The 27,807-nt window shown below is 42.4% G+C and overlaps 1 protein-coding gene across 3 annotated transcripts in view; it reads right to left on the minus strand.

Annotated features, from left to right (window-relative positions):
- The window catches only part of ccdc102a (coiled-coil domain containing 102A), a 211,969-nt gene that overhangs the window by 110,404 nt on the left and 73,758 nt on the right, over positions 1-27,807 (minus strand). For all 3 annotated transcript variants that reach the window (XM_073069602.1, XM_073069604.1, XM_073069603.1), the window contains one exon: positions 20,188-20,296. In XM_073069602.1, coding sequence (XP_072925703.1) covers positions 20,188-20,296 — 109 coding nt within the window. The remainder of the gene's footprint in view (positions 1-20,187; positions 20,297-27,807) is intronic.

Below are 27,807 nucleotides of genomic sequence, written 5' to 3' on the forward strand. Positions count from 1 at the left end.
AAGGCTATAAAAAGATAGCAAAGCATTTTCAGGTAGCCGTTTTCTCAGATCGTAATGTAATTAAGAAATAGCAGTTAACAAGAACGGTGCAGGTCAAGTTGAAGTATAGAAAACAAGAAAACTTTCCGAAAGAACTGCTCGTAGGATTGCTAGAAAGGCAAATCAAAACCCCTGTTTGACTGCAAAAGATCTTCAACAAGATTTAGCAGACTCTAGAGTGGTGGTGCACTGTTCTTCGGTGCAACAACACCTGCACAAATATGACCTTCATGGAAGAGTCATCAGAAGAAAACCCTTCCTGCATCCTCACCACAAAACTCAGTATCAGAAGTTTGCAAAGGAACATCTAAACAAGCCTGATGCATTTTGGAAACAAGTCCTGTGGACCGATGAAGTTAAAATAGAACTTTTGGGCCGCAATGAGCAAGGGTATGTTTGGAGAAAAAAAGGTGCAGAATTTCATGAAAAGAACACCTCTCCAACTTGTGTTACAGCCAGTGGCACAGGGAACATTTCACTGGTAGAGAGAAGAATTAATTCAATTAAATACGAGTAAATTCTGAAAGCAAACATCACGCCTTCTGTAAAAAAAAGCTGAAGATGAAAACAGGATGGCTTCTACAACAGGATAATGATCCTAAACACACCTCAAAATCCATAATGAACTACCTCAAGAGACGCAAGCTGAAGGTTTTGCCATGGTCCTCACAGTCTCCCAACCTAAACATCACTGAAAATCTGTGGATAGACCTCAATAGAGCAATGAATGCAAGACAGCCCAAGAATCTCACAGAATTAGAAGCCTTTTGCAATGAAGAATGGGCGAAAATCCCCCAAACAAGAATTGAAAGACTCTTAGCTGGATACAGAAAGTGCTTACAAGCTGTGATACTTGCCAAAGGGGGTGTTACTAAGTACTGACCATGCAGGGAACCCAAACTTGTGCTTCTGGCCCTTTTCCTTTTTTGTTATTTTGAAACTGTAAAAGATGGAAATAAAAAAGTAATCTTGCTTAAAATATTTAAGAAATGTGACATCTTTGACCTTATGCCTTTTGGAAATCAGGTCATCTGTTACTCGCTTTAGCTATTCAGAGTAACAGAAATTTTGACTAGGGGTGCCCAAACTTTTGCATACCATTGTATACTATGGAACTACTTCTTTGGTTGTCCATCGAAATCTGATGACGATGTCCACTCCTTTAACGGTGAGATCTTCGATGACTGTACAGTCCTATCCTAGACCTGTATATGTGGTAGTGGTGGTAATGATGGCAACCATGGCTGCATTTCTCCTGGCTCTCTTCTGCTGTCTCCTGATTGTTCTTTCCATCTCCAGAATAAGAACCCTGTCCCGACACAGCTGTCGCCAAGTGATACGGTCAGCAGCAACATCCTTCAGGTTCTCGGGTCTGATCTTGCACTTCCTTAAAGCATTCTTCATCTGATCCTTATAACGCTTCTTCAGCCCTCCATCTGACTGTCGACCATGATGTAGCTGGCCATATAACACTCTACGGGGTAGCCGACATGGGGGCATCCTTATCACATGCCCCAGACACTGCAGCTGACGCTGGGTGAACATGCCCTCAATACTTCTGCAGTTGGTCTTTACAACTATTTCAGTATGAGGCACCCGCTCACGCCAAGTAATTCCCAGGATGCGCTGGGGTGTGTGCTAGTGCCAGTGCTCTTCAACATCTTCCTCTTGTGTGTTACCAAGCTTCTCAACAACGAGATTGAGGACAGCAGCAGTGTGGCAGTGGATGTCAGATTAGATAGCAACTTCTTTGACATCAGGAGGCTCCATGCAACCACCAAACTCCATAGACAGCGGGTCCTGGAGCTACAGTATGCAGACAACTGTGTGCATACTCTGTGGACCATACTCCAGAGGATCTTCAGACTATCCTTGCTGTGGCGGTGAGAGCATACGGCAGGATGGGGTTGACTGTCAATACCACCAAGACAGAAGTGGTTTGCCAATGAAGTACTAGAGTCCCACCCATTCTACCTGCCTTCACTGTTGGTGATGAAAAGCTGTCAATAGTGCCATCTTTCAAATATCTGGGGAGCATTCTCTCTGAGGATAGTGGCATTGACAATGACATCCAGAGCTGCATTAAACGGGCATCAGCTGCCTTTGGGAGACTTTGGCGTAGTCTTTCAGAAGAGGAGCCTTCGTCCCTCGACAAAGGTCGCCGTATACCAAGCAGTCTGTGCCACTACCCTCCTTTATAACTGTGAAGCTTGGGGAACCTACAGCCATCACATCAAGTCCTTGGAGTGCTTCCACATTATGGGACTATATGTTGGAGTAACACTTATTGAGCATGTGCGTATTGATCTGTATATATGTGTTCAGTTTGGGTTCCGTAAGTAAAAAGCCCCTGTTAACTTAGCTCCAGTCTCTAGTGTTTTTATTTATAGTTTTGTTATGTAACCCACTCACATACACAACAAATTGGTGATGTTAATGAACCTGCATTGTATCAGAACGTTGTGTTTTAATTGATAACGGTACTCAGAAGAGGCAGAGTGAGGCTACAAGTCTGAAAGGAAGTGGGAGTTCAGCCAGAGTCGGGAACTTTGGGAGACCGAAAGACACAGTCGGAGCCGCAGGGCTTTCAGGTGAGACCACAGCCGGTGCCGAACCCCAGGGTTGAGGGTCTGTCTCAGAAGGGAGATTTTTAAAAAAGGAGTGACACACACATCTAGCCCGACGCTAGCAAAAAAAGTCACGTGAGTCAAAAACAAGGGACCCGGCCTAAATTAACATAACAAGGGTAAATTTACACAACAAGGATGGCGTTAATTGGAACCATTACAGCATTTGATAATCCCATTGGAGACAGGGCAATTTACATTGAAAGAGTGGAATTATATTGTGATGCATGCAGTGTTAATGATGAAAAGAAAGCCCAGGTATTACTCAGTGTTATGGGTGCAAAAACATACGGCCTGCTACAGAGTTTGTTAACCCCTGAAAAGCCAGCTGACAAAAAGTTCAAGCAAATAGCAGACAGCCTCCAACAACATTTAAAACCCAAACCACTGGTCATTGCTGAAAGATTTAAATTTTACAATCAGAATCAGAGCAAAAATGAAAGCATTTCTGAATATTGTACTAAACTGTGCAAATTATCAGAACATTGTCAATTTGGAGCAGGCCTATCAGACGCATTGAGAGATAGGTTAGTGTGTGGCATCTACTGTGAAACCATACAAAAGAAGCTCCTGTGTGAAAAAGACCTTACATTCAAGAAAGTGCTAAACATCTCAATATCATTAGAAACAACCGCACGAGGTGCTTCAGAGATACAACAAAAATCTCTGGAATATGCTACGAATAAAATGTCACTGAGCAGAAATGAAGGAAAGAAATGTTACCGTTGTGAGAACAGGTCACATGACCCTGATGCTTGTTGGTTTAAAGACGAAGAATGCCGAAACAGTGGCGAACAGGGCCACACTGGCAAAGTATGCAAAGCTAGTAAACAGCAGGAAAAGGGCAAAATACAGGGAAACAAGAAACCCCAAGAAGGAAAATACAACAAGGTACACAAAATGAAAGAAGGCAGTTCTGATGAAAACAACTCAGACGAAAGTGAATGGTCTTGTCTGCAACTTCACTGCGTGAAAGAGACAGATGATCGAAGAATAATAAGGATCACCCCACAAGTGGCAGGCGTGAGACTGAAAATGGAGTTCGCAGGCTCAGCTTTAACAGTGATAAAGGCTCAGCTCAGCTGTACATGACTACAAACGACTGTTTTCTCACATACCTCTAAAACAAACTAAACTACTGCTGACAGAAAGTGTGTCCCAAAGGTAAAATTAAAATGACAGTGACCTAAGGAGAAAAAACACAGAAGATGAACCTATATGTGCTGAAAAATGGAGGACCACCATGGCTGGGATGTGAATGGCTCAGGAAAATCCAGTTGGATTGGCACACCATCAAGGCACTAGATGTGTCAACAAAGGAGGGCAGCTTGGCGGGGAAGATGTCCGCAGCTCTCCTCTCACCAATTGTCGACTATTACAACGATGAGGAGGAGCTAGACAGCGTCGACATTGAGGACGAACGCAGTATCTGTGGCTGCAACTCGGATGAAGATACAGAGGATGCAAGGGAGACAGATATTGCCAATAAGCAGGATGATGAAGATTACCTGGAAGTAAAAGAGCAGATGTACCAGGAGAAATTGACATCTCTCAGAAGACAGCTACAGCAGTTACAGGGAGGCACTTTGCAGGAGTATCAGAAAAGGATGAAGCAACTAGATCAACAATTCAAGCAAGGAATACGAAATGCAGAGCTTTTTCTGCAACTGGAGATAGAAAAAGTGGAAAGGAATTATATTAGACAGAAGAAAGAAGCGGAGAGTGCGCAGGAGCCTCCACCTCAGATCGGCCCAAGCCACAACCACCTCACGCTGCCTGTCAAGACCATGAGCGAGGCTGAGATGGAGCAGCAATCCAAACAGCAGCAGCAGCAGCAACAGCAACAGCCAGACAAACCCAAATCTCCCAGGAGAAGAAAGTCATCGCAACAAAGGTTTTTGGAACAGTAAAGTGGTTCAACATACAAAATGGATATGGATTCATCGACAGGAATGATACAAAGGAAGATGTACTTGTACATCAGACTGCTATAAAAAAGAATAACCCACGGAAATATCTTCGCAGTCTTGGAGACAGTGAAACTGTGAAGTTCGACGTAGTGAAAGGTGAAAAGGGTGCAGAAACAGCAAACATAACTGGTTCCAGAGGAGTTCCAGGCCAAGGAAGCCGATATGCCACGGACAGAAATCATTATCGTCACGGCAACCCTCGCCACCGAAGTCCACCACGTAACTACCAACAGAACGTTGAAGGTGGAGTGAAAGGAGATGGAGCAGAGAAAGCAACAAATGGAGTAAATCAAGATTATCAAAATCAGCAACATTGCCCTCATTACAGTAGACAGCGTTACTCACTTACTTTGTTTGTCGTCGCTATGGTCACCGTCGACCATATATAGCAACCAGCCTCAGAGAAATTACTCAGGGTGGTGAAATAAATGAAAACCAGGTTGCTGGGGAAGAAGGTAAACCTAACAGAGGACAAAATCAATTCAATTCAAACAGAACAGCTTTCGCACAAGGTAAACAATATTTTCCTCCATTGAGAATCATACACTTAATCCTTTGCAGTAAAGTTCCTTTTGCACATACATATTTTGAATCCTCAGCCAATGTGTCTTGTTTTTCACAAAGAAGTTGGGAAACAGCATCAAAGCAGAGGCAAATTCTGGCAACAAACTGTAAGGTTTCTATTGTATTTTCACACTTGTGCTGGATGTGCATCTGAAGGAATTCTCCCTCTTGATGCTGCTCTTGATACAGCACTTCTCCCTATAGATGCTGCCTGGCCTGCTGCATTCCACCAGCATTTTGTGTGTGTTGCTTGCCAAAGGGGGTGTTAGGGTGCCCAAACTTTTGCTTCGGACCCTTTTCCTTTTTTGTTATTTTGAAACTGTAAGAGATGGAAATGAAAAATGTAATCTTGCTTGAAATATTAAAGAAATGTGTCGTCTTTAACTTTACACCTTTTGGAAATCAGGTCATCTTTTACTCACTTAGCTATTCACAGTAACAGAAATTTTGGCCAGGGGTGCCCAAATTTTTGCATATCACTCTATAATTTCCTTTCTGCTGCCTTCCTCCTTTCTTAATGAGTGGTGCGACATCTGCAATTTTCCTATCGTCTGGCACCATGCCAGAGTCCAATCCCTCCAAAATCTCTCTAACACTACTTCAGAACCCTAGAGTGCAATTCATCTGGTACCCTTAGTTCTTTCAGCTTTTGAGCACCTCTCCCTTGTAATAGTAACTGCACCCACTTCTCTTCCTTCACACCGTTCAACACCTGGGACACTGTTAGTGTCTTCCATAACAAAGACTGATGCAAAACACTCATTTAGTTCATCTGCTATCTCCTTGTCCCCCATTACTATTTCTCCGACCTCATTTTCTAGCAGTCCTATATCCACTCTCATCTCTCTTCTATTTATTTTTACATACTAGAAAAAGCTTTTGATATACCGCGTCCGGTGCTCCTGGTGTGGCCTTCTATATATTGGTGAAACCCGACGCAGACTGGGAGACCATTTCGCTGAACACCTATGCTCTGTTCACCAGAGAAAGCAGGATCTCCCAGTGGTCACACATTTTAATTCCATGTCCCATTCCCATTCTGATATGTCTATCCATGGCCTTCTCTACTGTCAAGATCAAGCCACATTCAGGTTGGAGGAACAACACCTTATATTCTGTCTGGGTAGCCTCCACCCTGATGGCATGAACATTGATTTCTCTAACTTCCGTTAATGACCCTCGTCCCCTTCTTACCCCATCCCTTATTTATTATTCCCCTTTTTTTCTTTTCTTTTTTCTCTCTCTGCCCCCTCACAATCACTCCTTGTCTGCTCTCCATCTCCCTCTTGTGCTCCCCTCCCCCTTTCTTTCTCCCTACACCTGCCATCCCATGATCCTTTCCCTTCTCCACCTCTGTATCCCTTTTGCCAATCAACTTTCGAGCTCTTGGCTTCACCCCTCCCCCTCCTGTCTTCTCATATCATTTCGGATCTCCCCTCCCCTTCCCACTTTCAAATCTCTTACTATCTTTTCTTTCAGTTAGTCCTGACAAAGGGTGTCGGCCCGAAACTTCAACTGTGCTTCTTCCTATAGATGCTGCCTGGCCTGCTGCGTTCCACCAGCATTTTGTGTGTGGTGCTTGAATTTCCAGCACCTGCAGATTTCCTCGTGTTTGCGCTTTTAAAAGCTTTTGCTATGCACTTTGATATTGTTTGCTAGCTTGCTTTCATATTTCATCTTTTTCCTTCCAATGATTCTTTTAGTTGCTCTGTAGGTTTTTATGAGCCTCCCAATCCTCCAATTATACTTTGTTGTACGCCGTCTCTTTTGTTTTTACATTAGCCTTCACTTCCCTTGTCAGCCACAGTTGTACTATTTTACCATTTAAGTATTTCTTCGTTTTTGTCATACATCTGTCCTGATGCTTCCTCATTTTTCCCAGAAACTCACACTGCTCTGCTGTGATCCCTGCCAGCAGCTCCTTCCAATTTACTTTGACCAACTACTCTCCCACACCTCTGTAATTTCCTTTACTCCACTGAAATACTGTTACATTAGACTTTACTTTCTCCCTATCAGATTTAAATTTGAACTCGATCATATTGTGATCACTGGCTCCTAAGGAGTCTTTTACCTTAAGCTCCCAGTTCATTACATAACACCCAATCCAGTATAGCTGATCCCCTAGCAGGCTCAACAACAAAGTGCTCAAGGCATCTTGTAGGCATTCAACAAACTCACTCTCTTGAGATCTATTACCAACCTGATTTTCCCAATCATTCTGCATGTTAAAATCTTCCATGACTATAATAATATTGCCCTTTTGACATGCCTTTTCTATTTCCTGTTATAATCTGTGGTCCACATCCTAGCTAAAGTTGGGAAGCCTGTATAAAACTGCCATCAGGATCCTTTTACCCTTGCAGTTTCTTAACTCCACCTACAAGGGTTCAACATCTTCCGATCCTTTCTCATAATCTTTTTACAGATTTGATGCAAGTCTGTACGAGCAGAGCCATGCCACCCCCTCTACTTACCTTTCTATCACTCCAATAAAATGTGTAACTTTGGACATTCAATTCCCAACTACAACCATCTCTCAGTCATGATTCACTGATGGCTACAACATCATACCTGACAACCTGTAATAGTGCAACAAGATCATCCACCTTATTTCTTATATTCTGTGCACTGAGTTATAACACTTTGAGTGCTGTACTTGTTACCCTCTTTGACTTGGCTGCAATCACGTCCTTTCTTCTTCCTGCCCTTCTTGACAATCTGGCTGCATGCTGTCTTTGTTTTTTTACCACCCGTTCTCTCCTGAGTCCATTCATTCCAGTTCCCACCCCACTCCCAAATTAGTTCAAACCCTCTCCGACAGCTCCAACAAACCTGCCCGCAAGAATACCGGTCACCCTCAGGTTCAGGTGCAACCCATCCCTTTTGTACAAGTCATACCTCCCCCAGAAGAGAACCAGAGCCCTGCCCCCTGCACCAGCTACTCAACCATGCACAAATCATCCTATTTCTACCCTCATTCGCATGTGACACAGGTAGCAATCCAGAAATTACTATCCTGGAGGAATTGCTTCTCAGCTTTCTCTCTACTTCTCTAAATTCTCTCTTCAGGGCCTCATTGATTTTTCTTCCTATGTCATTGGTACCAATATGCACCAAAACATCTGGCTGTTCTCCCTCCCTCTCTAAAATGCTGTAGACGCGATCTGAGATGTTCCTGATCCCAGCACCTGGTTGGCAACATACCATCTGGGTGACCTGTTTATGTCCATAGCATCTCCTGTCTGTTCCTCTGACAATTGAGTCTCCCATCACTACCACTCCCCTCTTCTCTCTCTTTACCTTCTGCACCACATACCCTTGCTCAGTGCCAGTAACCTGGTCTCTGTGGCATTCTCCTAGGGGTGGGGTCATCCCCCACAACGCTATCCAAAACTGTATACTTATTATTGAAGGAAATGGCCATAGGGATGCTCTGTGCTAACTGCCTATTCACATTTCCATTTCTCCTGACTGTCACCCCAGCTACTTGCCTCCTACAACTTCGGCATGCCTACTTCCCTGTAACACAGATCAATTGCCTCCTCACTCTCCCATATAAACCAAACGTCATCCAGCTGCTGCTCAAGATCCTTAACACGATCTTCAAGGAGCTGCAGACGGATGCACTTCACACATGTAGTTCCCTGGGAGACGCTGGGTCTCTGGGAGACTCCAACATCTGGCATGAAGAACACACAACAGCCATTTACTACACTAGGTACAGTAAGAGAGTTTTTTAAGAAATGCAACCTTAACAGAAGCTTACCCAGAGCCAATGCCTCTTCTGAGCTGAAGCCTCCTTTGACCAATAAGTGCACCTGGAATATGCTACTAGGGGTATTAGTGGAAGCAGATAGAGGCATATAAAGGTTTTAACAAGGAACACCAATGTGTAGTGAATGGAGGAATATGGATCTCATGTACACAGTACAGATTAGCTTAATCAGTTGACTCATCATGTGGCTGAAATGCCTGTTCCTGTACAGTACTGTTCTATGCTCTAAATATCTAAACATTACAAAAGCATATTAAAATGCAGAGAAATTATTTGGATTGTTTTGCATATAATTATGTACAAGTGACTTGTTTGAGAATGTAGATGGTATGCTTACAACACGAAAACTACTAGTACAGGATCTACTCATTAGCTTTTTTTCTCCAACCCTATCAAAGGATTTCGGCCTGAAACGTTGACTGTACTTTTTTCCATAGATGATGCCTGGCCTGCTGAGTTCCTCCAGCATTTTGTGTATATTACTTCGATTTCCAGCATCTGCAGATTTTCTCTTGCTTGTGATTTTAGGACCTACAGGATGGTAGTTATACACAAGGTGCAGTACACAGGTAACTGAGTGATTGTCAGGATGGAAAAAGGGGATAGGTAGCCAGTGCAGTGTGCATCTATGGACACCCCACAGTAATAGAAAAACATTGTTGAGGGGTTGACCTAGCAGAGGAAAGCCACAGTGGTCAGGTCACTGGGATAGAGTCTGGCTCTGTGGCTCGGAAAGGAGGAGGGGGAAGAGGCAAATTGTATTGATAGGGGATTTATTGATTAGGGAAACAGACAGGAAGGAGGTTCAAGGGTCAGGGACATCTCAGAACGAGTCCACAGAATTCTTAATTAGGAAGGTGAGAAGCCAAATGTTGTGGTCTATCTTGGTACCAATGACATGGGTAGAAAGGGTGTTGAGGTCCTGCAAAGTGAGTTCAATGAGTTTGCTGTTAAGTTATAGCACAGGACTTCTAGGATTGTTGTCTGATGATTACTACATATGCCACATCATAGTGAGGCCAGAAGTAGGAAGGTCATAGAGTTTAATACGTGACAAAGGACATGGTGTAGAAGGAAGAGCTTCAGATTTTTGGATCATTGCGCTGTCTTCTGGGGAACATGGCACCTATACAGATGGGATGGTTTACAACTAACTGGAGTGGGACTAATATCCTTGTGGGAAGATTTACTAGTGAAGTATGGGGAGTTTTAACATAATGTTGCAATGGGGTGGGAACTTGAGTGACAGAACAGATCATGGAGTGGTTGTGGGGAACGATGCTGTTAAGATTACATACAAAGTCAGGAATCAAAAGATTAAGCATGGTGGGACTAACGTTCTGACATTTTGAGAGTACAGAGTTTGTATGTCAGAATAAAAGGCAAGAATAACAGGTTTAGGGAATCTTTGTTTTGAAAAGATAATGAACCATTGGTTAAGAAAAAGGAGGTGCATAGGCAGGAATGAGCAAATGAAGTATTTGAGGCATATAAGAAATGCAAGAGAACACTTAAGAAGAAAATCAGGACAGCTATAAAAAGGCATGAGGTTGCTCTGGCAGGTAAGGTGAAGGAGAATCCCAAGGGCTTCTACAGGCATATTAGGAGCACAAGTTGGTCCTACAGCAGATCAGAATGGTCAACAATGCAGAGAGCCAAAAGAGATTGGGAGGGGAGATCTTAAATGGATTTTTTGCATCTGTATTTACTTGGGAGATTGCACAGAGTTTATAGTAGTGAGGTAAAGCAACAGCAAGGTCCTGAACCATACACATATTATAGAGGAGGGGGTTTTAGCAGTCTTGAGGCAAATTAGGGGGTATAAATCCCAGGGCCTGACAAGGTGCTCCCTCTGACCCTGCAGGAGGTTACTGCAGAAACTGCAAGGCCACCCGCAGAGATGTTTAAAACATCCTCAGCCATGTCGGAGTATTGGAAGATAGCTAATGCTGTTTAAGAAAGGCAAGAATCAGTGGCCCAAGCATCAGTAGTGGGTAAGGTATTGGAAGTTATTCAAGAGGGTGACCATAGAAGGCTGTTTCTCAGATTTGCCTTGGATGCCTTGGAGTTAGTGTCACAGGTAGGACATTTGTTGTTTGTTACCTACGTCAACAACTTGGATGTGAATTGAACATGAATGTAACATGGTTGGTAAATTCACACGATATGAAAACAGGTAGCATTGTATACAGTAGGAAGAATATCAAATATCACAGGGGGATCTTGATCAGTTAGATAAGTGCGTCCAAAATTGGCAAATGGCTTTTAAATGGAATAAGTGCAAAGTGTTGCATTTTAGAAGGTCATTCTGGGATAGGATTTACACAATGAATGGCTGTCTCTCTGGAGTGTTGTGAAAGTTAGTACATAGTTTGCTGAAGGCAATGTCAGAAATAGACAGAGAATTTTAGAGTGCAGATCCTTAACAGTCAGGGCACTGAGAATAGGGGTTGCAATGTTATGTTGCAGTTGCACAAGACATTGCTGAGATCTTACGTAGAGTATTATGTTCAATTCTGGCTGTCCTGTTTTAGGAAAGAGTGCAGAAAGATTTATGAGGGTACTCTCGGGTTTGAAGCCTCTAGTTATAGGGAAAGGGGATTTCAATTTTTGGAATGCAGGAGATTGAGGGTGACCTAGTAGAGGTGTATAAAAACTGGCAGACATGTAGATAGGATGACTGCATAGTCTCTTTTCCAGGCAAGCGGAACTAAAAATTAGGTATACTGCTCATGCAGTACATATGTACAAAGCTATGCAATGAGTTAAACACTTTCTCAAAATCAACCGAGATGGAAGTTTCCTTCAGGGTTTTTAAATGAGATCTTACTTATTAAACTACAAAAAGTTAAGTAAAATATTTATTAGGTTCAATACAGAAGTGTTACTCACTGGAATATACTAATACTGCCGACTGACCTCGCAATTGGTGTTAACCAAGGTATTACACACACCCATGACGACTTCATAACAATGCCATATAAACAAGAGTAAACTCATAACACAACAATATCTTCGAAGTACCGTAGATGTCGGATTATAAGCCGCTACTTTTTTCCCACATTTTGAACAGCTTTGAACTCTGCGGCCTTTAATACAGTGCGGCTAATACATGATTTTTTTCAAGCCGCCAAAAACATTTTGCCTCGTAACAGTAGACCAATAAAATTGATGAGTAGTTCACAGAGGTCCAATGAAATTGTACGATAAATCAAGCGCACTTTCACAATTAAATTATTGTAAATCAGTCATTTGTACTCACCCTCATCAACATGGAAAACACTCGAAGAAAAGCATTGTGCTGCCTTTATGGCAGTTATTTAGTTTATAATATTTTCGCTTAGTAATTCATTTTCTAGTTAAAGTTAGAAGTGTTTTAACTATATTTGTTTTCTGTACTACATCGCGGGATGCTATGACGTCACACCCGGTTTCGCCGCGTCTTGTGGGAAAAATGCCGGTTTGCGATAAACGGGAAGGCGGGGGGCGAGCGGCGGAGCGGCGGAGCCAAAACGCTGCTTTTAAGTTAAAGGCGATCAATAACTTTTCCTGGTAGGCTGCAGTATATATATTTTTTACCAGTCGTTAGGAGATATTGGAATGTTGTTCAGTAAAAAAGTATACGCAACGTATATTTAAAAGTAGCCGCGTTACAGGCACGGTTCAAAAAAAAGCATTTGCAATATGTATTTGTTTATGTTACCATATGGATTTAATTAAAAGTTAAAAAATCCTCACGTGTAATATCTTTCTGTGTAAATATCTCATATTACAACGTGGGACACCTGCGGCCGAAAATCCGGTGCGGCCTAAAATCCGGTGCGGCCTGTACAAGTAAAACATTGATTTTCTTTCTAAAATTAGAGCCAGCGGCTTTTAATCAGGTGCGCTCTGTAGTCCGGAATCTACGGTAAATTTATTATGCCACTATTTACAACCCTTAGACTCATTTTCATGCAGGCGAACAGTAAATACAAGAAACACAATAGAATCAATTAAAGACTGCATCCAAAAGGATGGACAACAACCAATGAGCAAACAAAAAAAAACTCTATAAATACAATAAGAGAGAAAAAATAATAAATAAGCAATAAATACTAAGGACAAGAAATGAAGAGGACATTCTTTAACAACATAAATATAATACTCTCTTCAAAATACATCTACGAAATGTTTACCAATATTAACAGACAAGACTCTCAGACATAAGAGAGGATGGAGATGGATGTCTTTCCGTGTGTTTCAACACAAATCCAAATTAACCCGTGCAGGAAATGATATAAAAACAGCTTACATGCAGGAAGTGATGTTCATACAAAACAAGCTACATACATAATGAACTGAGCCTCTAGAGGCCAGAAAGTAAAGGTGAGAAGAGAAAGATTTAAAAAGGGACTTGAAGAACAACTTCTTCACACAGAGGGTAGTGCATATATGGAATGTGCTGCTAAAGGAAGTGGCTGAGGCAGTTAGGAGAACAACCTTTAAAATTCATTTATGCCAAAGTACATGGATAAGTGAGGTTGAGAGGGATATGGGCCAATGGAAGTAAATGATATTAGCTTGGCCAGCATGGAAACATTAGGTCAAAGGGTCTGTTTTCATGTTGCAAAACTCAACGACTTCTGCATATCATGCTGAACCTGTACAAAACATAGGTTTGGAGGGGTACAGGATTAATGAGGGTAAATGAGATTTGTATAGACAGATGTCACAGTCAGCATGGACAAGGAGGCCTGTCTCTGAGCTGTACAATTCCATGATTAACATCACCAAGTAGACTTGGCAGATGTTTTTCTTATCCATATAACCATTGCATATTTAACAACTAATGGCTATAGGTGACTGAAAAACCAGGCTTAATACAATGAGAAAAAAAACAAGTAAAAGAAAAGAGTGTTTATATGAACAAGTTTTACAAATTGTCATTAAATACACTGGTAAAAAAAAATGCTGCCTGTTTCACTTTGGCAAACTTTTAGTCCTATGCTCCTGCTAATTATAAATGCCACCTTTTTACTTCAAAATAAATTTTATTCATAATAAAAATATTCACAAGTAAACTCTGCAATGCCTTTTTATTTTTCAACCATATGTTAAGTATTTTTCTATTTCATTTCTTAAAACCAAGAGGACAGTTCCACTCATATGTCCCCTGGAATGGTACAATAATTGAGGGGCTTCCTCACCCAACTTGGCCCCTCTTATATTTTTTTCTTAAACAAAGTGAACTTTATTCATAATTTTAAAATTAAACAAATAAACCCTCTTGTCATTCTTTACATTCAAAGTCAATGCTTTCAGTATGGTTCTATTCCATCTTTACTACAATAATTGCAAAGCTTCCTCCGCAAACCCAGCCCCTCCCTCTGGTCCTTCCTCACTGAGCCATTGCATCAAGCTACAGTACATCAGGGAGGGAGGCAAAGAGGCAGGAGCGTGGCACTGCTGATCAGAGATAGTGTCACGGCTGCAGAAAAGGAGGAAGTCACGGGGGGATTGTCTACTGAGTCTCTGTGGGTGGAAGTTAGAAACAGGAAGGGGTCAATAACTCTATTAGGTGTTTTTCTTATTGACCACCCATTAGTAACAGGGACATCGAGGAGCAGATAGGGAGACAGATTCTGGAAAGATGCAACAATAACAGGGTTGTCGTGGTGGGAAATTTTAATTTCCCAAAGGTTGATTGGCATCTCCCCAGAGCAAGGGGTTTAGATAGGGTGGAGTTTATTAGGTGTGTTCAGGAAAGTTTCCTGACACAATATGTAGATAAGCCTACAAGGAGAGGCTGTCAGGTCTCTCAGTGGGAGAGCATTTTGGAGATAGTGATCACAATTCTATCTCCTTTCCCATAGCACTTTTGAGGAATAGGAATAGACAAGCTAAAAAAGCGTTTAATTGGAGTAAGGGGAAAAATGAAGCTATCAGGCAGGAACTTGGAAGCATAAATTGGTAACAAATGCTTTCAGGGAAATGTATGGCAGAAAAGTTCAGGGGATATTTGTGTGGCATTCTGCATAAGTATGTTCCAGTGAGGCAGGGAAAGGATGGAAGGGTACAGGAACCGTGGTGTACAAAGGCTGTTGAAAATCTAGTCAAGAAGAAAAGAAATGCTAGGTTCAAAAAACTAGGTGATGATAGAGATCTAGGAGATTATAAGGCTAGCAGGAAGAAACTTAGCAGAAAGAAATTAGGAGAGCCAGAAGGGGTCATGAGAAGGCCTTGGTGAGCAGGATAAAGGAAAACCCCAAGGCATTCTACAAGTATGTGAAGAGTAAGAGGATAAGACATGAAGAGAGAATAAGATCAATCAAGTATGACAGGAAAAAAGTTTGTATGGAACCAGAGGAGATAGCAGAGATACTTAATGAATACTTTGCTTCAGTATTCACTATGGAAAAAGGTCTTGGCGATTGTAGGGATGTTTTACAGCAGATTGAAAAGCTTGATAGACATTAAGAAAGAGGATGTGCTGGAGCTTTTGGAAAGCATCAAGTTGGATAAGTCTCCAAGACCGGATGAGATACAGCCCAGGCTACTGTGGGAGGCGAGGGAGGAGATTGCTGAGCCTCTGGCAATGATCTTTGCATCATCAATGGGGTCAGGAGAGGCTCCAGAGGATTGGAGGGTTGCAGATGTTGCTCTTTTATTCAAGAAAGGGAGTAGAGATAGCCCAGGAAATTATAGACCAGTAAGTCTTACTTCAGTGGTTGGTAAGTCAATGGAGAAGATGCTGAGAGGCAGGATTTATGATCATTTGGAGAGGTATAATATGATTATGAATAGTCAGCATGGCTTTGTCAAGATCAGGTCGTGCCTTACGAGCCTGATTGAATTTTTTGAGGATGTGATTTTTTGATGAAGGAAGAGCAGTAGATGTAGTGTATATGGATTTCAGCAAGGCATTTGATAAGGTACCCCATGCAAGGCTTATTGAGAAAGTAAGTGGGCATGGGATCCAAGGGGACCTTTCTTGCTTTGTGGTTCCAGAATTGGCTTGCCCACAGAAGGCAAAGATTGGTTGTAGACGAGTCATATTCTGCATGGAGGTCAATGACCAGTGGTGTGCCCCAGGGATCTCTTCTGGAACTCCTTCTCTTCATGATTTTTATAAATAACCATGATGAGGAAATGGAGGGATGGGTTAGTAAATTTGATGATGATATAAAGGTTGGAGGTGATGTGGATACTATGGAGAGCAGTCAGAGGTTACAGCGAGACATCAATAGTCTCTCAGCAAAACTGGGCTGAGAAGTGGCAGATAGAGTTCAACCCAGATAAATGTGAAATGGTTCATTTTGATAGGTCAAATATAATGGTAGAATATAGTACACCCTATCCTCATTATATGCAGGGGATACATTCCTCGCAGTCGACGCATAATGTGAATAATTATTTAAATGGAGAAAATAGGGATGCATTCCAGAGGGCTTCCTAAGTATGTTTTATCTGTAATTTATTAATGTTTTCATACCAATACGACACAAAAGCAGTACCACAAGGCAACATTTGTATTATATTTCATCAATTTAAGGTAATATTCAGCGTAAGTTGAAAGTTAACATACTAGGGATTATAGTACTCACCAACAGTGGCAGGTGTGTTCGCTCCGGGAAAGGAGTGGGTGTTGTGGTGTCAGGATCGTATCAAGCACAGCAAGGTGTGAAGCAAGACTCACAGAACTCTTAGAACTGCCGGCAGTAGGAAATGACACCGGTTTGAATAAAGTGGTGAGGGTTGTTTGCTCGGCAACATTTTGTTTTTCAGCATAAATTTGCCTGTAGGGAAGAAGGGTTGATGGCAGGGAACGACGGAAATACTGACTCCGTTCTAAACTTGGGTCCATGTCCATCACTATTTGTGGCAAGTGTTCTGACTTCTACCACTCCCTCACAGTTGGTAAACTCCCGGGATTTTCAAAATAGTCTGTTACATCTCAGAGATAGTTTGCCGTAAAAAAATTACGCCTCGAATGTGGATCACACCTTGGTTGAGTGGCTGATTCAGCCATGTTGTGTTAGGCGTCAGGAAACGCACTGTTATGTTAGGAGAAATGCTGTCCAAATGTTCAGGATGGGCTAGCACATTGTCAAGCAACAAAAGAACTTTAAAGGTACAATTCTGTTCCTGGTAGTAGCGTCCAAGAGCTGTGTTACCTTCAGCTGATGCCACGCTGTTTATAATTTCCAACTTTTTTTTTGAGTGTTAAAGCAGTTCTCTGCCGCTCAGCTGATGGCCCTGGACATGACATTGGACACTTAGGAGGCACAGTTAAATATTTCAAGCACAAAATCACTGCACCGTAGGTAAAACCAACAAAAGTTTAAGAGCGCAAGATCACACATCCACACCTTGCCAAAACCAATGCGAGACTGGCGGGAGTGAGACTGTGAGGCGTGCGCACGTGACTAGTATTGGCAGGAAAGCGGTGCTTCTCGTCCCAATGGTGAGACTGTGAGGCGTGCGCACGTGACTTGTATTGGCAGGAAAACTGTGCTCCTCACATAACTGAGTGTTTTGGACGCATATAAGGAGACATTGGTAGAAATAGGTTCCTCGCATAACTGCGAATCCGCATAGTCTGAAGATGCATATAACGAGGATAGGGTGTAATAATGGTAAGACTCTTGGCAGTGTGGAGGATCAAAGTGCTCTTGGGGTCCGAATCCATAGGACACGCAAAGCTGCTGCGCAGGTTAACTCTGTGATTAAGAAGGTTTATGTGCATTGGCCTTCATCAATTGTGGGACTGAGTTTAAGAGCCAAAAGGTAATGTTACAGCTAAATAGGACTCTGGTCAGGCCCCACTTGGAGTACTGTGCTCAGTTCTGGTCACCCCACTACAAGAAGGATGTGGAAACTATAGAAAGGGTCCAGAGGAGATTTACAAGGATGTTGCCTGGATTGGAGAGCATGTCTTATGAGAATAGGTTGAGTGAACTCAGCCTTTTCTCCTTGGAGCAGCGGAGGATGAGAGGTGACCTGATAGAGGTGTATAAGATGATGAGAGGCATTGATCAGGTCGATAGTCGGAGGCTTTTCCCCAGGGCTAAAATGGCTAACACAAGAGGGCACAGTTCAAAGGTGCTTGGAAGTAGGTAAAGAGGCAAGTTTTTTTACACAGGGAGTGGTGAGTGCATGGAATGGGCTGCTGGCGACAGTGGTAGAGGCAGATACGATAGGGTAGGGTCTTTTAAGAGACTCCTGGATAGGTACTTGGAGCTTAGAAAAATAGAGGGCTTTGGGTAATCTTAGGTAATTTCTAAGTAAGTACATGTTCAGCACAGCATTGTGGGCCGATGGGCCTGTATTATGCTGTAGGTTTTCTATGCACTCATGCAGCCCAGATATGTTAGATGGCAGCATTCCTCAACAGACATCTCAATGTCCCCGTACCAAAAAAGACCAAGGTAACATGCCTGAACAACTGGCATCCTGTCGCACTCACCTCAATAATAAGCAAATGCTTTGAGAGGCTGGTCAAGGATTACATCTGCAGCTTGCTACCACCCAAACTGGACCCTCTACAATTCGCCTACTGACACAACCGATCGACAGACGACACAATAGCCACTGCTCTACATACTGTCCTTACACATCTGGAAAAGAAGGATGTTTTGTTCTTGGACTACAGTTCAGCATTCAACACCATAATTCCATCTAGGCTCGATAGGAAGCTCAGAGACCTCGGCCTTGCCCTGCCTTGTGCAGCTGGATCCTGGAATTCCTGTCAGATCGCCGGCAGGTGGTAAGTGTGGGCTCCCTCACCTCCAACCCTCTGACTCTCAACACAGGAGCCCCTCAGGGCTCTGTACTGAGTCCCCTGAACTGTATACCCATGACTGTGTTACCACCCACAGCTAATTAAATTTGCCAATGACACTGCATTGATTGACCTCATCTCAAACAATAATGAGGTAGCCTACAGGAAAGAAGTCATCTTGCTGACACAGTGGTGTCAAGAAAACAACCTCTCCCTCAATGTTGCAAAAACAAAGGAGCTGGTTGTGGATTATAGGAGAAATGGAGAGGGGCTAACCCCTTTTGACTTCAATAGATCTGGGGTTGAGAGGGCAAACAGCTTTAGGTTCCTTGGCATCCACATCTCCAAGGACCTCACGTGGTCTAAATGCACCAGCTGTATGATGAAAAAGACACAACAGCGACTTTCACCTCAGACAGTTGAAGTTTGGTATGGGTCCCCAAATCCCAAGTAATTTCTACAGGGGCACAATTGAGAGCATCCTGACTGGTTGCATCACTGCCTGGTATGGGAAATGTGCCTCTCTTAATCACAGGATTCTGCAGAGAGTGGTGCGAACAGCCCAGCGCATCTGTAGTAGTGAACTTCCCATGATTCAGGATACTTACAAAGACAGGTATGAGAAAAGGGCCCGAAGGATCATTGGGGACCTGAGTCATCCCAACCACAATCTATTCCAACTGCTACCATCCAGGAAATGGTACCGCAGCATAAAAGCCAGGATCAACAGGCTCCAGGACAGCTTCCCTCACCAGGTCATCAGATTGATTAACTCACACTGACTTGAGTGTATTTCTTTGTTACATTTACTGTTCTAATTATTATAAATTATACTACTATGATTGCACATTGCACATTTAGATGGAGACTTAATGTAAAGATTTTTACTCTTCATGTATTTGAAGGATGTAAGAAATAAAGTCAATTCAATGTGCTGCAATTTTCAGGCATCTTTCACTGAGTTAATAATCTGCCTGCAGCACCTCATGTTCACCTCCATATGTGTCCCAGAAGACAGAGTCCACTGTCAAGCAGCTGCTCAGGATGAACCTTGGCAATACCACCGCATCCTTCTCCACACCTTCTTCGTAAATCCACAATTATGAATGTTACTTCATTTAATCAACTATACTTTCAGATGTTTAGTCAGTATCTTTCTCCAGTATCTTTTTAAGAGTCAAAATCACAAGTACTAGATGTTTTTAAAAAGAGGTGTACAACATCTTTTTCTTTATGTAATGCTCAGTCAGAAGTGGCAGTGAAAGCTCTCAGATAGGAACATGAATATTCAGAGAAGAGGGTTTCCGACCATACACAGGCAATTTAATTCAGCACCATTACTTAATTAACACAGAACATCATTGCAGGATAAAGGGTCTGTTCCTGTGCTGTACTCTTCTATGTTCCATGCTCTATTTGACAGTTTGTTGATTATTGATACCTCACCTGTTGTAGTACCTCCTTCTTGGATTTGCTGAGCTCTTCATACTTGATTTTCCATTGGGCGATATCTGTCTCCAAATTCTCTATGTGTTTACTGAGTGCATTCTTATCTCTGAAAAAACATGGCACAACTGTGAGCAAGTATCATTAAACCAGCACTTTCAGTGTAGATTGTTCTTACTGATCAATAGCATTGCATTTTGAAAATGATGCAAATAATTGTCAGGAATCTTATATCTTTTTTTCCTGCAATCCAAAATCACAACACAAAGATACAAGAATCCTTCACTCTACAGGAAGAGTTCATGCTTTTGTGCTTGCCTGTGTGAAGAACCTCAGATATCGCCACATTGCATGCCAGTGGCTATCCTTTTGCTTATTCATTTAAAGGCACATTCTTATCATGTACTTATCCACATCTCTTTTAAAAGAACAATTAAAAGGATGGGAAGAGGTTACAAACGTAAGAGCCAAATGGAACTAATTTACTCACAGGCAGTCACAAACCTGAACGAACCTACACACATTAAAAAATCAACACATGAAGCACAAGAAAAAGAAAAAAAAACAAATTATGCAAACAATTGAAGTGAACAATTACATTCCAAAACAAATTGAGTTGGAGCCCCAGAGCAAGCCAAAAGCCTCCTTTACCAGTTCATCACATTAGTGGGTGCGAAGCACAGCAGCTGGGGCAGCGTTCATAGCCTCAACACCATGCAGAGAGGAGTGACCATCATGGAGAACGAGCAAAATCAGCTCATCTTGGATTCTGACACCCAGTCTTTTCAGTCTACGAGGGCTGGCGTTTAAATTGATCAAACAAAGGAATAGCGAAAGGCAGCAGTTGTACCTCGCACTAGGACCCAAGTACTTCGAAGGAAGTGGGTCTTAGATTACGCCACCCAGTGACTCGCTCAGGGCCCAGATTTCCCATCCAGCCCAAAGCCACTCTCAAAATCCTCAGATCAGCTCGGATCCCAGAATGATCCAACCTTGCACCTGGGCCAGTTATACGGGCATTGAAACTCTATCTGCAACACACCATCTCGGCTCATCCCTCAAACTAGCCTCACCATCATAGTTTGTGGTGAAAATTTAACATAATTTACCTCTGGAAAGGTATTTTTATTGATGTTTTTAGTCGGATTTCTTAACTTTTTAACTACTAGTGAGCTGTCGCACACATTCAGTAGCGCCATCTTAACTAGAAGTCCATACTTTGATGGACATAGATATAATGTTGGCCATCTTCAGGAAGCAGAGGCTCGAGGAGGATGGACATAGACAGGCCAACTATTCGGAATCAACCCCCGGAAGCAATACGTTTAACCATCATCTAAATATATAGAAAAAAGTCATCAACCGCCAATTCACATTTTTTTATAAAAAGATAATAAAATTGGAAGGAAACCATATAGGATAATTCAAATTAAATCATAATATTTGGCAAAAGAACCCCATCTTCTCTCAAAATCAAATCGAGGTTCAAAAGTTCTAATTTTTTCCAAGCTGAGACATAACATTACTTGAGAAAACCATTAAATTAATGTAGGGGAAGAGATATCTTTCCATTTTAATAAAATAGCCCTTCTTGCCAACAATATAACAAATGCAATTACGTGTTGATCTGAAGACGAAATACCCTGAATATGATACAGAACTATTCCAAATAGAACAGTTAGTCTATTAGGTTGTAAATTAATTTTCAAAGCTTTAGAGATTGTAGAAAATAAAGATTTCCAAAACAGTTTTAATGAAGAACATGACCAGAGCATGTGTGACAAAGTAGCTACTTCAGTTTTACATCTATCACAGTAATTATCTACACTAGGAATTATTTTAGATAGTCTCTCCTTTGTTAAATAATAATGATGGACAATTTTAAATTGAATTAAACAGTGATTGGCACATACAGAAGAAGAATTTACGTTTTTCAAAATTCAAACCCAATCTTCATTCACAAAGGTCATATTAAGTTCTCTCTCCCAATCTTGTTTAATATTTAGTGATAGGAGTAAATTATAAATTCTGCTAATGGAACTTTTCACTAACGGATTCAATTTCAAAATGGTATCTAACAAATCAGATTCTTGTAAATATGGAAACTTAGGTAAATATTGTTGCAAAAAATGTCTAACCTGAAAATATTGCAAAAAATGTGTATGAGTGAGAGAGTATTTATTAATTAACTCTTCAAAAGTCATCAATCGACCATTACAAAATAAATCTGTAAAAAAAAACGGATTCCTTTATTTTTCCATAGGAGAAAAATGGTGTCGGTTATTGAAGGTTTAAATGAAAAGTTTCGATATAAAAAACTAGACAACTTAAATTGTTTAAAATTTTAAAAATTATGAAACTGAATCCAAATCTGTAAAGATTGTTTAATAACCGGATAAAAATTTAAATTTGGAATTTTAGAGAGCTGTAAAGGTAATGGAGCTCCTAATATTGAAGTTAAATGAAATTGTTTAACAGCTTTTAATTCCAAATCAACCCAAAGTGGTTTTTGGTTCTTATCGAGCCAGTATAACCAAAAAACATAATTGTCTAATATTCACAGCCCAATAATACAGTCTTAAATTAGGAAGTGTAAGTCCACCATCTTTTTTGGGTTTTTGTAAATGGTACTTGTTAATTCTTGGTTTCTTATTGTTCCAAATAAAGGAAGAAATAAGAGAGTCAATTTGATCAAAAAAAATTTTAGTTAAAAAGATAGGTATATTTTGGAAAATATATAAAAATCTAGGTAAAATCATCATTTTCACAGCATGGATACGACCTCTTAAAGAAAGAGTAAGTGGATTCCATCTAGAAAATAGTAATTTCATGGAGTCTAAATACCTCTGGAATCTAACGAAGGTGGCATGCAGGAAAGGAATTTTACCTAAGGCATGGTGAAGGGCGAGAGGGATACTAATACCCAAAGAGAAGAATTCCTCAACAATCAGTCAGTTCCGCCAGATCAGTCTCCTGAATGTGGAAGGAAAGATCTTCTTTGGTGTCGTTGCTCAAAGACTCTCAGCCTTTTTGCAGAGCAACCACTTCATCGACACATCAGTGCAGAAAGTAGGAATACGTTGTTTCCCATGATGTCTGGAACACGCAAATGTCATCTGGCACCAGATACAAACTGCCAAGAAAGAAAGACCTGCATGTGGTCTTTCTAGATCTTGCCAATGCCTTTGGGTCAGTGCTTCACGAGACTCTGTGGGCAGCTTTCAACTTTTTCCAGGTTCCAGAGGGCATCACAAAGCTGGTCAAAGCATACTTCCAGGATCTGCAGTTCAGTGTCACAACACAAGATAACACCACCACATGGCAGCACCTTAAGATAGGCATGATGGTGGGCTGTACCATCTCTCCTCCAGCATTTATCATGGCAATGGAGCTCATTATCCAAGCATCACAATGGGTGGTCGGAGGGAAATGCTTGAAGAATGGGCCACAATAACAACAACAAAAGCATGCACCAAACGCCTGCTGGATAAACTCCAGGGAAACATCAAATGGGCACAAATGGATATCAAACCCAGTAAGTCTTGCAGTATTTCAATTGTCAAAGGCTGGCTCACCGACATAAGGTTTTGTATCAACGCTGAGCCAATACCAACTGTCCTGGAGAAGCCCATCAAAAGCCTCGGACGTTGGTACAACACAGACCTCTGAGACACCGAGCAGGTGGAACAACTAAGGCAGGATACAATCAGTGGCCTCAAGCTAATCAACAACACAGCTCTCCCAGGGAGGTTGAAACTTTGGTGCTTTCAGTTTGGACTGCTGCCCCAACTTATGTGGCCAATTACCATCCATGAGGTCACTATGTCTCGTGCAAATTGGCTGGAGAGGCTGGTGAACTTACATGTGAGGAAGTGACTTGGGCTACCGAGATGCCTCAACAGCATAGGACTTTACAGGAACAGAGCCCTTTCTCTGCCAATTTCTAGCCTGGTGGAGGAATACAAATGTGTCAAAGCAAGGCTGGAAATGACACTCAAAAAATCTCGGGACTCAATTGTAAGAGGTGTTGCTCCTGCTCCAGCAACAAGGAAGAAACGGGCCCCAGCCACAGCAGTACTGGATGCAGAAGCCGCCCTCTGACACCGGGACATAGTGGGCTGTGTCCAACAGGGCAGAGGAGGCTTTGGCCTTGGAGCAATGAAACCTATCTGGCAAAAGGCTACTACAACTGAACGCCGGCACCTGGTGGTAGAGGAGGTGCACCACCAAGAAGAGGCAACCAGGTGTGCCAAAGCAATATCCCAAGCCAAGCAAGGCTGCTGGATGAGGTGGGAGGGTGTTGAGAGGAGGAAAATCACATGGAGTGAGCTGTGCAGCATGGAATCAAACAGATTGAGCTTCATCATCAGAGCAACATATGATGTCCTGCCCTCTCCTACAAACCTAAAAATCTTTGGCTAGGAGAGGATCCGGCCTGTCCTCTGTGCGCAGTTCCAGCATCCCTCAAGCACATCTTGGTTAGTTGCAAGACCAGCCTAATACAAGGCAGATACACCTGGCGACACAACCAAGTGCTAAGGTGTTTAGCAGCTGAACTTGAGTATAAGAGAGTAACCACCACCAACAGGCCACTCAATGCCCAGACAATGGTCCCACAACTACCATCCTTTATCTGGGAAGGAGAGAAACCGGGGGCTAACCCCTCGCCTCACGACTCATGCCCACTGAGTGCAGCCAGGGACTTGGAAATGCATGTTGAGTTAGGCCAGAAACATATCTTTCCATCTGAAATTGCAATGACCAACCTACGACCTGACCTGGTACTTTGGTCCAACTCCTGTCATTATCATTGAGCTGACGGTCCCCTGGGAGGATGCAGTGGATGAGGCTTACGAACGGAAAAGGCTGCAATATGCCACCCTTGCAGTTGAAGCAGAGGAGTGAGGCTGGAAAGTAAAAGGGTGCCCAGTTGAGATGGGGTGCAGGGGCTTTGTAGCCAGTTCCACCATAAGGCTGCTGAGGGAAGTAGGAGTCAGAGGGCAGGCCCATAGGAAGGCAATCAAAGCATTTACTAATGCCGCTGAAATGAGCAGTCACTGGCTGTGGCTGAAAAGGGATGCTGTCTGGACTGCCAAGTGACCATCTAGAGAGTAACTATGTGACACACACCCAGGTCTGATCAGCTGTGGTGGGCCTGCCTCGGCTGAGGGTGTCTTGTGATAAAAGGCTGAAATACTCAGTGATGTCCAGGTACACAACTGAAGATATGTCGTAATGGTAGTAACATCATCTAGTAGTCATCTTTAATAACTACTTCCACTTGTTACACCTGTGCCCCAACTCTGAGGGGCCAAAGGGTACAAAGTAGCCCCCTCCTTTTTGAGAATCGCAAGATCGCTATTAATTCAGGTCAGGAGACCCAGGAAATGAGAGAAAGACACGCAGAATCCACAAGGGGTTTGGAATGTCCTGGCCCCTCAGCGATACAAAGCCACGGGAAACAGCCATTGTCTCTTGGAGACGGAATTGTGCATTGAGCACTGTGCTATTCATTGAAGCCCTCAAGGAATGAGCAACGTGGGCTGGTTGGGGGATGGCATCATCCCAACCTGATTGAAATCTGAGACCCCGTGAGTAAGGATAAAAGAGGGTCCGGGAAACAACCCCTTCAGACGCACCAGGAGAAACGCTAGAAATCCCGTGACAGCGTTTAATAGCGACAGCCGGTGGGGGGCTCGTGTGCGTCCTTCCCTTGCCTGGGATTGGCAGGGTCACCACGGAAGACGGCTTAGCTAAAGAAGAGACCACCCCCAACGACATTTTGAAGCATTGACATCATAAAAAGGAAAAACTGGCAAGTTCTAAAAATCCGTCTTTCTCCAACCAAAGGCTGCAGCCTGCATGACTTTTATATTTCCATCGGACAATACATTATCCCCTAGACAACGATAGAGCTATTTCTTATTGATTATTATTATACCCGCGCTTTTAGATTTAGTATTGACGATGTATATTATCTGTATGTTTGCCTTGATATTATTTTTTATGTATTTTTATCAATAAATACTGTTAAAAATAGTACCATCAGACTTCAACGGACCTCTCTATCTTTGCTGGTAAGTGACCCAGTTACGGGGTACGTAACACACTCAAATCAAGTGCAGTGCAGAAACTTTAGGGATTGTAACATCCAGTCCTATTAATCAAATTGCTGATGACACAAAGGTTGGGGGTGTTGTGGATAGTGTGGAGGGCTGTCAGAGGTTACAGCTGGTCATTGATAGGATGTAAAACTGGGCTAAGAAGTGGCAGATGGAGTTCAACCCAGATAAGTGTGAAGTGGTTAATTTTGGTAGGTCAAATATGATGGCAGAATATAGTATTAATGCTAAGACTCTTGGCAGTGTGGAGGATCTTGGGGTCCGAGTCCATTGGATGCTCAAAGCAGCTGCACAGGTTGACTCTGTGGTTAAGAAGGCGTACGGTGTATTGGTCTTCATCAATTGTGGAATTGAATTTAGGAGCCGAGAGGTAATGTTGCAGCTATATAGGACCCTGCTCAGACCCCACTTGGAGTACTATGCTCAGTTCTGGTCGCCTTACTACAGGAAGGATGTGGAAACCATAGCAAGGATGCAGAGGAGATTTACAAAGATATTCTCTGGATTGGGGAGCACGCCTTATGAGAATAGGTTGAGTGAACTCGGCCTTTTCTCCTTGGAGCAGCGGAGGATGAGGGATGACTTGATAGAGGTGTATAAGATGATGAGAGGCATTGATCGTGTGGATAGTCAGAAGCTTTTCCCCAGGGCTGAAATGGTTGCCACAAGAGGGCACAGGTTTAAAGTGCTAGGGAGTAGGTACAGAGGAGATGTCAGGAGTAAGTTTTTTTACTCAGAGAGTGGTAAGTGTGTGGAATGGGCTGCCAGCAACGGTGGTGGAGGCGGATATGATAGGGTCTTTTAAGAGACTTTTGGATAGGTACATGGAGCTTAGAAAAATAGAGGGCTATGGGTAAGCCTAGTAATTTCTAAGGTTGGGACCTGTTAGGCACAACTTTGTGGGCTGAAGGGCCTGTATTGTGCTGTAGGTTTTCTATGTTTCTATATATCATTAAGATACCCCATCACCCAGGGCATGCCCTCTTTGCATTGCTATCAACAAGGAGGAGGTACAGAAGCCTCAAGTACACACTCTTAAAGTTTTAGGAACAGTGTCTTTGGTACCGCCATCAGATTTCTAAATGGACAATTAACCCATAAACACTATTTCACCTTTTTTTTGGCTTTCTTTTTGTACTCATCATCATCGTTATGTACCTTGAGACTTTATAAAGCACTGGTGAGCCCTCACTTGGAGTATTATGTGCAGTTTTGGGCCCCTTATGTTAGAAAAGATGTGCTGAAACTGGCAAGGGTTCAAAGGTTCATGAAAATGATTCCAGGATTGAATGGCTTGAGTGTCTAAGATCAAAGGAGACAGCCTCAGAATTGAGGGATGGCCACTTACAACAGAGATGAAAAGGAATTTCTTTAGACAGAGAGTGGTAAATCTGTGGTATTCTTTGCCACAGACAGCTATGGAGGCCAAGTGTTTATGGATATTAAAGACAGAGGTTGATAGATTCTTGATTGGTCAGGACATGAAGGGATTTGACAG

Source organism: Hemitrygon akajei, chromosome 17 (assembly GCF_048418815.1).
Source record: "Hemitrygon akajei chromosome 17, sHemAka1.3, whole genome shotgun sequence".
NCBI classification, from domain to species: Eukaryota; Metazoa; Chordata; class Chondrichthyes; order Myliobatiformes; family Dasyatidae; genus Hemitrygon; species Hemitrygon akajei.